This window comes from Montipora foliosa, chromosome 1, assembly GCF_036669935.1.
Source record: "Montipora foliosa isolate CH-2021 chromosome 1, ASM3666993v2, whole genome shotgun sequence".
NCBI classification, from domain to species: domain Eukaryota; kingdom Metazoa; phylum Cnidaria; class Anthozoa; order Scleractinia; family Acroporidae; genus Montipora; species Montipora foliosa.
This window is the reverse complement of record NC_090869.1, coordinates 59,277,894-59,290,393: the sequence shown is the minus strand read 5'-3', so window position 1 is coordinate 59,290,393 and position 12,500 is coordinate 59,277,894. Positions and strand designations below refer to the sequence as shown.

Genomic DNA, 12,500 nt, shown 5'->3' with positions numbered 1-12,500 from the left:
CGACCAGTAAATCAGCCACAGTCAGGTTAATTACAAGGTACATAGTGCGCTTGCGTAAATGACGATTTCTTGCAAATACGATCAGGGTGAAGGTGTTGAGAATAAATATCACAGCAGATTCACACATGTATATTATCTTCCAGGCCAGGCCCGTCTCCTCGGGACTCTCACACATATTTCCAATTTCACCCATGGCTGAAGCGTTGGGGGAAATCTGAAGTGGAAATAAAAACAAACTTAAAATTTGATTAAAATGAAGATGCAAAGCAATTTCTGTGTGTTACTCGTGAATTTATTTTTTTTGAACTGAGCTATTAAGACCGTACGATAGGTTATGGAACTCGTGTAATAAATTGAAGGGTCTTTGAAAAACAATGTGCCAAAAATTGGCAGTCAGGACTAATCAAACGTGATTGGTAATATCATTGAGGTTATTGTATCGTTTGGTAATGGAACCACATGCATTCATGTGGGAAACCAGGGGCATGAAGTCAACTGAAGCAGACGTGTAAAAAATGACCACCGTAGGTGCTGAATTCATACTGTCGGAGGGATACGATAAACCATTATTCACCTAACAAGTGGAAAGAAGTTAACACCTCGATGAAATTTGATCGTCAGGGACTGTTGGCAGCGACTGACGTTTCGACAACCTAAGCGGAGATCATCTTCAGAGTCAATTGCAAAGTGACGATTGGAATTTCGAACGAATGTAGTGATGCTTTGGTCTGTGTTGTGATTGGTAGTTGGAAAGAAACTAACCCAACTACCAATCTCAACGCAAACCAGAGCATGACTACATTCGTTTAGTTTCCAACCGTCACTTGACTCTAAAGATGACTTCCGCTCAGGTTGTCGAAACGTCATTCACAGCCAACAGTTCTTCCCAGGACTCTTTTTCACCCAGACGATCAATCGAGGTAAGTAACTCGTGGGTTCAAATCATTTTGACGAAACGCTCAAAGTTATTCACCACTTATTCGATTTCGTAACTGAGGTAAATAAATTCGCAAGTTTTTCCACACAAGTTGAATAAATAAAGGGTGAAGCCGAAAACATATGCATAAGGGAGATTACGAAAGGACGACGTCGACGGATACGAGTCTGATACGAGAACGTTATCTAAAAGTACTATTTCACGATAATCTCTTGTTTCACGCAATTGCAGTAATTTCGTGATTACTCTAATTCATTCGGCCTGAAAAGTGAGTATCAACATTCCAAGAATAAAGTTGGTGGATGTTTGGAGAGAAAGCTAGAAACTTCGCGTTTTCGTGTTTTCAGGGCTTCTTCACAGCCAAGAAGAGTACCAAAATGTAAAACGAAGACAACTGATATATATATATATATAGTTTCATGGCCTTCTCGTAGCTAGCCGTCTTCCTCATTCTTGCGTAGGCTCCCTATTTAGATTACTGTATGCCAGTTTGCCTCCTTTCGGTTACTACTTGGCCACTCACTCCCACGTTTTAGCAATCAGAGCGTACGAAAAGCTCTATTTGCTTGCGACCATGTTGTTGTCTGTAAACAAAGTTGCTTTTTCAGGAATTGAACTCCATTCTTATTCAAAGATCTTGAATTATCACCCACTACCGAAATGATTCCAATCAAGGAAACCTATTTTTTGACATCCAGTTTGGTCGGAAGTGACTGACATTTTTCTAATCACCTCACAGTTAGCAGAGCAAAACGCACCAGATGTTGTATATGCAGGGGCACCCAACGACCAATTTGTTGTAAAATGTATTATTATACCCCAGTTAATGAAAATAAATGTTGTTAAGGCATTTTCAGGTGTTTTTCAGTGTTGCTGGGAAAACATTATCTGTTCCTTTTTCCCAGCAAGGCACACAAGAAATTTCCCAGCCAGCTAGATAAAATTGGTTGGTTTCCCAGCCAGCTGATCAAATTTATTTCCCAGCTAGGAATTCCGCGCGCTTTCAAATCCCTCGATCCAAAACGACCGAACAAAAGCGACAAAACCGGGACAAAACAGTTTTTTTTCCGCAAGCGCAATCACTCTGACCAGCCGTTGTATGTTTGTGACTACTCTCTGGGATCGGAGAGGGAAGGGGTTCTTTTTTTTTTTATTTTTTTATTTTATTTTTTTTAGTCGTCCTCAGTCTTCAGAGTTTCTACAGCCAGCTCGGGTTGAAATGCTAGAAAAAGTCAGTAATTCCCAGGCAAAACCTCTATCAATAACAAAATTTCCCAGTCAGCTCATCGAAACACCTGTACTTTTGCCAGCCAGCAAGATTCCTCTGGGGAACAGATAATGTGAGGAACAGATTCGTTGGGTGCCCCTGTATATGTTGTCGTCGTATATTTTAGGGATTAAAAATTGTTTTAAAATTAAAAGTTCTCTTGGAGTGTTCAGCCTCAAAAGGTCCACAGCGGGAGCTTTAAAGGTACCTTTTAGGATATTGAGCCGAAAAATTATGGCAGGAGACATTTGACAATTTTTAATTTTGTCTAATTAAAACCCATAATTTGGTACCTCTTAGGGGTGAAAAAAAAATTCATGCACGCCCACAAGACAGGATCTACCTACCTTTTAGGGGTTCCTTTCAATATTTCCGACGGGCACCCCCCGTCCTTTCTATATGGGCGTGCCCCACCCCACGGAAAAAAAGAACTTGCCGGTACTCGAACACGGAGCCTCCAGATCGATAGTACTGTATTTTCACCTCTACACTACAACGACAAACAGCAACGCAGTTCTATTCATTATAACAACTCGATCGATATCCATGTATAGAGCGAGTTTCAATCGAGTGTCGTAAGAGCTTCTGCCTGAGAGACCGGGGCAGACTTGGAAATGAAGGTCGGCCGATTTCACTTAAAACTGGTACACAAAGTACTTATGTCGACTTATAGACCGTATTCATAAATGGCGGCCAATTTATAATTCTTTTGTCGAAGTGCAAATTAGCCTACCAAGCCTCGATACCATACAGTGAATTGAAAAGAATTCTTGCTCTAAAATGAGGCTTGATAGGCTAATTTGCACGTGGACAAAAGAATTATATATGTGACCGCCATTTATGAATAAGGTCTATGTAATATGCCAAAGTTTCAGCTTCAACGACTTTTTTTAGCTGAGTTCTGGATATCAGCCCCTCAGGGGTCCCCAGAGGCTGATTTTCAGTGCAATTTTGGCCACTTTTAAATCTCTCTTTTAGCAACATGAAATTAATTTAAGGCAAAAACAAGACCATCCTTGTAAAGCCCTATCCTTAGGCTTTTATGGATGAGAACATTAGGTCATGGAAATGTTTCGCTAGCCTGTGGCTGTTATGACAACTTGGTCATATTTGAAGCATATGGGAAGCAACCGGAAATGGCCTGTTTTTCAGACCAAATATTTTCCATGCCCATATTTTATATCTTGAGGTCTTAGTATCCCTGCAAAGTTCAGCCCTTAGTTTAGTAATATCAAGAAAAAAATACTAAGGTTGAGGCTTTTTACTAAGAAAAAAACTTACGAGAAGATGACTAACCAGACCACTTCCGGTTAAAGTTTCAACAAAGCGTGTCTGCAAAAATCATCCATTTAATTTCGATTATCTTTTTTCCTTCCAAGTTATGGTTAAAAGAGACTCTGAAGTTAATTGTCACCGAAAGACTTGCCGTTAATAAGAAATTTCTATGTGATTGTTTTAGGACCGATCAGATAGTGGTCCGACAGCGGTTATAAATTTCTTGAAAGAAGTCTTGAAAATTACGGACAATACAGCCGCTGCGAAAACAATTTATTTACCTAACAACACAACTCTTGCCGGTAAATCACAATGCAAAATTGCATCTTTTTCGTACAAACTGCAATGTTGAGTTTATCTCCTTTGTTCAACTCGTTCAACGTATCACGTCTGTGGCCCGTAGTAATGAAGCGCTAATTAAATCAGGATATAAGCAAGCTTTGTAGTTCCATTCAGTAGTACTATAACCCACCTGTTTGGGCTTTAATATTTTCTGAAGAAAAAAGAACTTATCGCTCTCTTTAAAAGCAACCACAACATCTGTCGTGACACTACTTGAGAATCGTTTGGAACCTTTAAGAAATTTCGAATATAATTCAAGCTAATCGTCTAACACAAATTGCAGTCACTCTTCCAGTCTATTTGCAAAGTGTCTGGATAAATTCACTTACAAAAAACGCTTACCTGGCTTCACTTTTACAGACATGCCCCTTCCCTACAATCCCTTAAAAGAAAATTTATAACCGCTGTCGGACCACTATCTGATCGGTCCTAAAACAATCACATAAAAATTTCTTATTAACGGCAAGTCTTTTCGGTTACAATTAACTTCAGAGTCTCTTTTAACCATAACTCGGAAGGAAAAAAGATAATCGAAATTAAATGGCTGATTTTTTTGCAGACACACTTTGTTGAAACTTTAACCGGAAGTGGTCTGGTTAGCCATCTTCTCGTAAGTTTTTTTCTTAGTAAAAAGCCTCTACCTTAGTATTTTTTTCTTGATATTACTAAACTAAGGGCTGAACTTTGCAGGGATACTAAGACCTCAAGATATAAAACATGGGCTTGAAAAATATTTGGTCTGAAAAACAGGCCATTTCCGGTTGCTTTCCATATGCTTCAAATATGACCAAGTTGTGATAACAGCCACAGGCTAGGGAAAAATTTCCATGAGCTAATGTTCTCACCCATAAAAGCCTAAGGACAGGGCTTTACAAAGATGGTTTTGTTTTTGCCTGAAATTAATTTCATGTTGCTAAAAGAGAGATTTAAAAGTGGCCAAAATTGCACTGAAAATCAGCCTCTGGGGACCCCTGAGGGGCTGATATCCAGAACTAAGTTTAAAAAAAGTCGTTGAAGCTGAAACTTTGGCATATTACCTAAGTCGACATAAGTACGTTTTGTACCAATTTTAAGCGAAATCGGCCGACCTTCATTTCTAAGTCTGCCACCGATCTCTCAGGCAGAAGCTCGTAAAACCAAAACCAAAGTAGTTATTTTGGCCAATCAAAAAGGACGGAGACAATCCAGTAAACCAATGAAAACTCGAAGTAATTACACGTAGCCAACACAAAGCGCGGGAAAATGTGCACGCGCGAGCCACGATTGGTTTTGGTCTCACTTCTGATCGGTTGAAAAAGTGGATCGAGAACTTTGAACCAATCACTGAGTGAAGAAATGCAAAACCAAAGCAATTCGCTAATTACTTTCCACACTCAATTGAAAACCGCTCTAATAGCAAAAACTATCCTTTGTCGTTGCTGACCCTAATTCTTCTTAAAAGCCTACTCTCGCCGGGAGAATATTAAATTCACCAACATAGTAGAATCGACAGAAATAGGCGGCCGCTCTGGTGAAAACACCGAAGAAGTTCTTCGAAATTTTTTGGAACGGGATCTCGGTTACAGGGATGCAAGGAGCGTAGAAATCCAGCGAGTACATCGGATCGGTAAAAGCAAAGATGGAAATCCGCGTCCTATTCTAGCCCGTTTCCTCAGGTACAAAGACTGTGAGCAGATCTTTAAACTTGGTCACCGACTTAAAGGCACCAACTTCCAAATGTTCCGAGACCTTCCCAGGGATATCATTACCCGAAGAAAAGTACAGATGGATGCTTTTAAAGATGCCAGACGAAATGGAGTTGCTGCCTCCTTCAGCCAGTCGCAACCAGACAAACTGTATATTAAAGGTAAATTGTGGCCCGTCGGGCAAAAATTTACTGTCTAACCCACATAAAATAACTTTGTTCAGATTGACCTGCAAATTTCTTCAAAGGTTCGCAGTTTCTTTTTTTTTTTTATTGCCAATATGCGTTTAACTAATTAGAGGCGGTCGACAGCTTAAATAGTCTAACAGAGCTACAGGCTTTTTCTCTTGTTTACTGTAGCAAGATGCCTAATTTCTCAACCAAAAGTCTTTTAGTAATTTTATTCAATTTGTGTGTGTTTTCGTTGTACTGTCTCCAGGGCATAGCAATCTATCTCATCAACAATAGCTTGAAGGCATGTGGTCATTTAGATATCTTTTATTGTGAAAATGCAAAACCGTCAACTCCGTTTCTTTCATCACTCACAATACAACAGATTTGAAAATAGTTTCCCTTAATGTCAGGGGATTGGGAAACAATGCCAAAAGAAAAGAGGTGTTTAACTGGCTGAGAGTAAAAAAGAAATCTATTTATATGCTGCAAGAGGTCCATTGTTCTCAAGAAACTACTGATAAATGGACTTGTGAGTGGGGATATAAAGCGCTCTTCATCTGCTGCAGCAGCAACAAAGCAGGGGTTGGTATTCTTTTCAACAATAACTTCAATTGTCAGATCCACAAGGTTTTCTCGGATCCGAATGGTCGCTTTTTAATATGTGATATCGTTGCTGATAGCAAGCGTCTGACTGTGGCTAACATCTACGCTCCGAATGAAGACGATCCAAACTTCTTTCAGGTTTTCTTCGATCATTTATCAAACTTTAAATGTGAGGAAATTATAATTGGTGGGGACTTTAACTTAGTTCTTGAAGTTGAAAAGGATAAGAGGGGTGGCCTTGCCAGAACACACAAGAATGCCTTAAAAGTGATTCAAGACTTCTCTGAAAATCTTGGTTTGATTGATATTTGGAGACTTTTCAACCCGGAGACCAAGAGATATACTTGGCGACAAAACCAACCAGTCATACACTGTCGACTTGATTTTTTTCTAGTCAGTGAATCATCCTTATGTGATGTGACCCATGCAGATATTCTTCCTGGCTTCAAAACGGATCATTCGATGATTACTCTTAATGTAGCTTTACACTCGAACCCTAGAGGCAAAGGTTTTTGGAAATTGAACACGTCTCTTCTAAGCGAAATGAGATATGTCCAAGAAATTAAAACAGTAATTGAAAACACCGTGAACCAATACAAAGAAGACATCTCGGTGAACCCAGCCCTACTCTGGGAGATGATCAAATTAAAGGTGCGAGAGAAATCAATATCCTATGCTGCATACAAAAACGTGACAACAAGAAAACGCGAAGAAATGTTGGAACGCGAAATCGCTTTTTTAGAGAAACATATAGACAATTCAAGCAATGGTAACCCCTCATACCATATTGTTGCAGAAAGAATTTTTACCTTAAAGAAAGAACTGGAAAACATCTTTGAGTATCGGACCAAAGGTGCAATTATTAGGTCAAAGTCGCAATGGTACAACGAGGGCGAAAGGAACTCTGCATACTTTCTAAATCTTGAAAAAAGGCACTGTAAACAAGGAACAATTAGTCAATTAAAAATTAATGACACTGATTTCGTCACCACAGATAGAGATATCTTATCTGAATGTACCGCTTTCTACAAAAACCTTTATACGTCAAAAAAACCCGACAGCCTCCAGTCTACATTCTTCTCTGAAGTGAACTCCACTTCTTTGTCGAATGAAGAACAAATTTTATGTGAAGGCCCCTTAACTCAAACGGAATGTCTCGAAGCCCTGAAGAAGATGGAGTCCGACAAAACGCCAGGAACAGATGGACTTCCTGCCGAATTTTATAAAGTTTTTTGGAAAGACATTTCTCCTTTTTTAATTTCGGCACTCAACTATGCTTTAGACTCTGGCTGCCTTTCAGTGACGCAAAGACGAGGGGTGATTAAACTAATTCCAAAAAAAGATGCGGAACTGTACTTCATCAAAAATTGGAGACCTATTACCCTTTTGAATACTGACTACAAAATCGCAGCAAAATCTATTGCAAACCGAATTAAACTAGTACTTCCAAACCTTATCAATCATGATCAAACAGGATTCTTGAAAGACAGATTCATAGGCGAAAATATCAGACTTATCGACTCTATTATCCAATACGCCACAGAAAAGAATATCCCGGGCCTATTACTTTTTATTGACTTTGAAAAGGCATTTGATTCTCTCGAATGGTCCTTCATACATGACACACTAAGTTTCTACGGATTTGGTGCTTCATTGATTAACTGGGTGAAAACCCTGTATAGTAATACTGAAAGCTGTATTCTGAATAATGGATGGGCAAGTAATTTTTTTGAGATTCAACGAGGTGTTAGGCAAGGCTGCCCGCTCTCACCTTATTTATTTATCCTATCAGCAGAGGTGCTTGCCATGGCAATTAGAAAAAATACTAATATAAAGGGAATCTCTGTAAATAATGTGGAAATTAAGTTAAGTCAGTATGCCGATGACACAACACTTATATTAGACGGGTCACGCGAATCTCTTTTTTCATCCCTCGCAATGCTTGACGATTTCAGCAAAGTCTCTGGCCTCAGACTCAATGATAAGAAAACTGAAGCTCTATGGATCGGCGCAAGTGTTGGAAATGATAAAATTTTGTTATCAGGAAAAGAACTCAAATGGCCAAAAGACAAGGTTAAATCCCTAGGTATATGGATTTCAACAGATCCCGAACTATCTGCCTCCTTAAACTACAATGAGAAACTCGAAAAAGTTAAAGAAATCCTGAGATGCTGGAAATACCGCCGACTCACATTGCTAGGGAAAATCACTGTTATCAAATCACTAGTGGTCTCCCAATTAGTCTACCTGCTCTCACCTCTTCGCTCAAACTACAGAGTTTTAAACGAAATAAATGACTTACTCTACACTTTTCTATGGAATGGCAAAGGAGACAAGATAAAACGGAAGGTAATGATCAACGATTTCGGTGATGGTGGCTTAAAAATGATTGATATAAGTTCCTTCAATAAATCCCTCAAAACGACATGGATTAAAAAATACTTGGATAACAATAACAAGGGAAAATGGAAAATTTTTTTCGATATAACCCTCCAAAAATATGGTTGTCAAAACTTTTTTTCCTACAACCTTAATGTTAAGGACATCTTATCGAAAATAACAACTTCGGATGGCTTTTTAAAAGAAGTATTAGAAATTTGGGCAGAAGTTAACTTTGAACCAGAAATAGCATCGAAAAATCACTTTCTGGACCAACAACTTTGGCATAACTCCTTAATAAAGATAGCCAACAAGACAATTTTTTTTCAAAATTGGTTCAATAAGGGAATAACTCGGGTGAAGCATCTTTTAGGATCGGACAACAACTTTCTCTCGCTAAGTGATTTTCGCTGTAAGTATGAAATTGACCCTCGCCCTCTCAGCTTCTACGGATTAATATCCGCTGTTAAGTCTATTCGGATCGATTCAAATTTTCAAGATCTACAGAACACCGACCACGAAAAGGAGCCACTTACAACAAGAATTTTACAAGTCAAAAAAGCAACTACCTTAATATATAAAAAATTGATCAGTATCAAGAGCTTAACCCCCGAGTCAAGTCAAAAAAAATGGCTACAGGATTGTGACCTACCAACAAATGACAACATAAATTGGACTGCTGCTTATATTTTAGCTAAACAATGCACAAAGAGCACTAAGCTAATAGAGTTCCAGTTTAAATTCTTACATAGACGCGTATCAACCAATAACTTCTTATTTAGAATAGGTCTAAAGGGCGATGAAAACTGCAGCTTTTGTCACACCTCCTCTGAGTCACTTATTCATCTTTTTTGGACGTGCAGCCACACATCTCACTTTTGGAATAAACTTACTGAATGGCTGATAAACCTAAATGTACTTCCTAGGGATTATGCTTTGACAAATACTACTGCTTTGGGTCTGAGGCCAGATATCTCTTAATTCGCACTTCTTATAAATTATTGCTTTCTCTTAGCACGATATCACATATGGCTCGCTAAGACAAAAGAAGGCCATCCAAACCTTACACATTTCATACGCACTTTAAAATCACGATATGAAATAGAAATAAAAAGTGGAGACACAAAGAAATGGAAACCTCTTGCAGGATATATGAGGATCTAATTAATATTAGTATATTTCTTCACCTATCTGTATTTATCTCCTACCCATTAGTTTCTTTCAAATCTCCTGTCAGGTGCATATCTTACATTACCTGTAGTGAACCACATGCCTTTACCCTGTTTTTGATGCCTCCATAGTGCAACTTCAAGCTGTAATGATAATTATCTATTTTTCTTCTTTTTTTTCTTTGCCCTTTGTCGTCACTGCATGTGTTAGTAGTACTGTCTTCACTGTATTTGTTAGTCGTGTAGATTTGTTAGTCGTCGTAATTCAAACACTGTTAAAATTAGAGTAATATCATGTAAATAGAGCTAGTGCTGTAAGTAGTCAGTGTACTGTTCGTAAGCATTGTATTCTCTTGTATTGTTGCAAATAAAAAAAAAAAAAAAAAAAAAAAACACAAAGCGCGGGAAAATGTGCACGCGCGAGCCACGATTGGTTTTGGTCTCACTTCTGATTGGTTGAAAAAGTGGATCGAGAACTTTGAACCAATCACTGAGTGAAGAAATGCAAAACCAAAGCAATTCGCTAATTACTTTCCACACTCAATTGAAAACCGCTCTAATAGCAAAAACTATCCTTTGTCGTTGCTGACCCTAATTCTTCCCTAGGCTTAATTTAGGCTCCAAAAAAAGTTTTTTCGGTTCATCTGAGTGCGTATTCAACCTAGGTAAAAACAGAAACCCATAAGGGTTGAAACGTGTAACGCGCGTTCACAGCTTCCGAATATTCAGTGCGAACTGATTGGTTGAATGTTTCAGTGCTAAGTACCATATTTGGAAACCCCTCGCTGTTGTTGTTCCAAATATGGTACTTAGCAAATTGAATATTCGGAAGCTTGTTTCTCAGCACACAAGGGGCCGTTACACGTTTAAACCCTTATGAGTTTCTGGTAAAAACGAATTCAACCTGTAACGGGTTTTGACCGGCAACAAATATACTAACAAAATAAATAACAATTTTCTTGCTCTCCTATAGGTGCGAAACCTTTTCTGGTGTCTTTGTGACGGTAAAGGCGCTAATGTTGTTTTCCATGAAGACAACATGTAACGCCATGATTATCCAACGATGCGACAGGTGTCTTGGTGTATTTCGATAAAATTAAAAATATCAACTCATTTTCGAAATCGGTAACATTTTGTGTAGTAAAGTTAACAGAGGCTTGCGGGCGATAAAAATTAAAACCAAATAAATTAAAACCTTTTTTGGTTTGCTATATAGCGCGTTTTGAGGTTTTTCAGTAAAGATAGCTTTTTCCACCTGCCTCGTGCTAAACATTTAACAGCTCTCTGTCCTTCCAGACAGCTCAAACGTAGAGTCCAATTTTTTGACATTATAGAAAGGCAAATACATATAAAGAATGAATATCTAAATACCAGTTTGTAAATTCTTATGTCCGATAAGGTCGTCTTTTATCGAAACGTTGTTGCCAAGTTCACTTTGTTTTTTTGTTCAGTCTCTTTTTTTCCTCTTTTTTCGCTAAGCGGAATTCATTTTAGTAAAACTAATTTTAGTGAAACTAAATTTTCTCGTAAGTTACGATTCGGGCCAAAGTTTTCCCCAGCTAAGCTCTTGGTCTATAATTTTGAAATATCCTCGAAGAGTTAAACCTTGCCCTAATTAAGGGCTAAAAGCGTACAATATTTGGCCCATACAGACGAGTACTGTCTTAACTTCTGGATGTATCGGCTTACCAAGTTTCAGGCCCTTTATCTTAAACAGAATATTACGTTTTATCTATGATATAAGAACATAAGATGCATTCAACTTACACGACGACGTTTTCTCGAATATTGCAAACTTTCACCGTGAAGAACCTTATTTCATTCGACACTATTTGTTTTTTTTTTTTTAATTAATTGATCGTGTCGTAATAATTGTCGATAAATTTGCATGAAAATAGCCATATTTTCTTTTACAAATTAGTTGGTGCGTATCAATTACATATCTATCGTTGCTTTGGGGAATTGCCTTCGATTTTGTTAAAACTCCTTGTTGTCTATTTTACTTATAATTAGGTCGTCCAAAAGTCCTTAAGGTGCTACTGTGACGAAATTTGCATCTTCCCTATCTAAGCCATTTTGGCACATAAACACGTAGTCTGTGCGAGAAGAAGAATGCTGTTTACCATTTTCAAGAGATATTTTCTGGAGATATTCAAGTTTTCTTAATATGCAAATTAGCCAAGTGATGACGTCATAAACCCAACCAAATTTTGATCAAGTATGATGGAGAAAGATATCTCAGCCAATTTGTATCAGAAGTGCTTGGTTCTTTGCACTAAGATTCTAGTAGATGTGTTCCACAATATGAGCATACCATTTTTGTTTCCATGGAAACATACTGGGTTCCAGACCTCCCTGACATTAAGAGCTTTGCAGACCACCTTTGGCGTTCTGTTTTGATATTTGCAAATGGTGCCTCTTCTGCATGATCTTGCCAGCATATAAAGATGTTAGGTCATGTTTGTGGCCTTAGTAAATGTATTTCTAGCCTGAGATCACCAAAATATTGAAATCAGGTTGGAGGGGACTGGAAAAGAGTGAGTTGCCATGGGAACCAATTTCTTTACAGTCATAGGTGTGTTGCCTTCAGAACTATTAGCTCACCAAGTTTCAATGGTCTCTGTTGCAAATTGACCGAGATAGCTCTATTTATATTCTTGATGTTCTATT

General features: G+C 38.2%; 2 protein-coding genes across 2 annotated transcripts in view; one reads left to right on the top strand and one right to left on the bottom strand.

The window, feature by feature from the left end:
* The window catches only part of LOC138002932 (sphingosine 1-phosphate receptor 3-like), an 864-nt gene extending 671 nt beyond the window's left edge, over positions 1–193 (bottom strand). Inside the window, exon 1 of the mRNA XM_068848897.1 lies at positions 1–193. This exon is cut by the window's left edge and continues 671 nt beyond it. Within this exon, the coding sequence (XP_068704998.1) occupies positions 1–193 (193 nt within the window).
* The window catches only part of LOC138002891 (neuralized-like protein 4), a 52,741-nt gene extending 52,478 nt beyond the window's left edge, over positions 1–263 (top strand). The window contains exon 15 of the mRNA XM_068848878.1: positions 1–263. This exon is cut by the window's left edge and continues 1,697 nt beyond it. The gene's annotated coding sequence lies outside the window, so the exon portion shown is untranslated.
* The last annotated feature ends 12,237 nt before the right edge of the window (positions 264–12,500 follow it).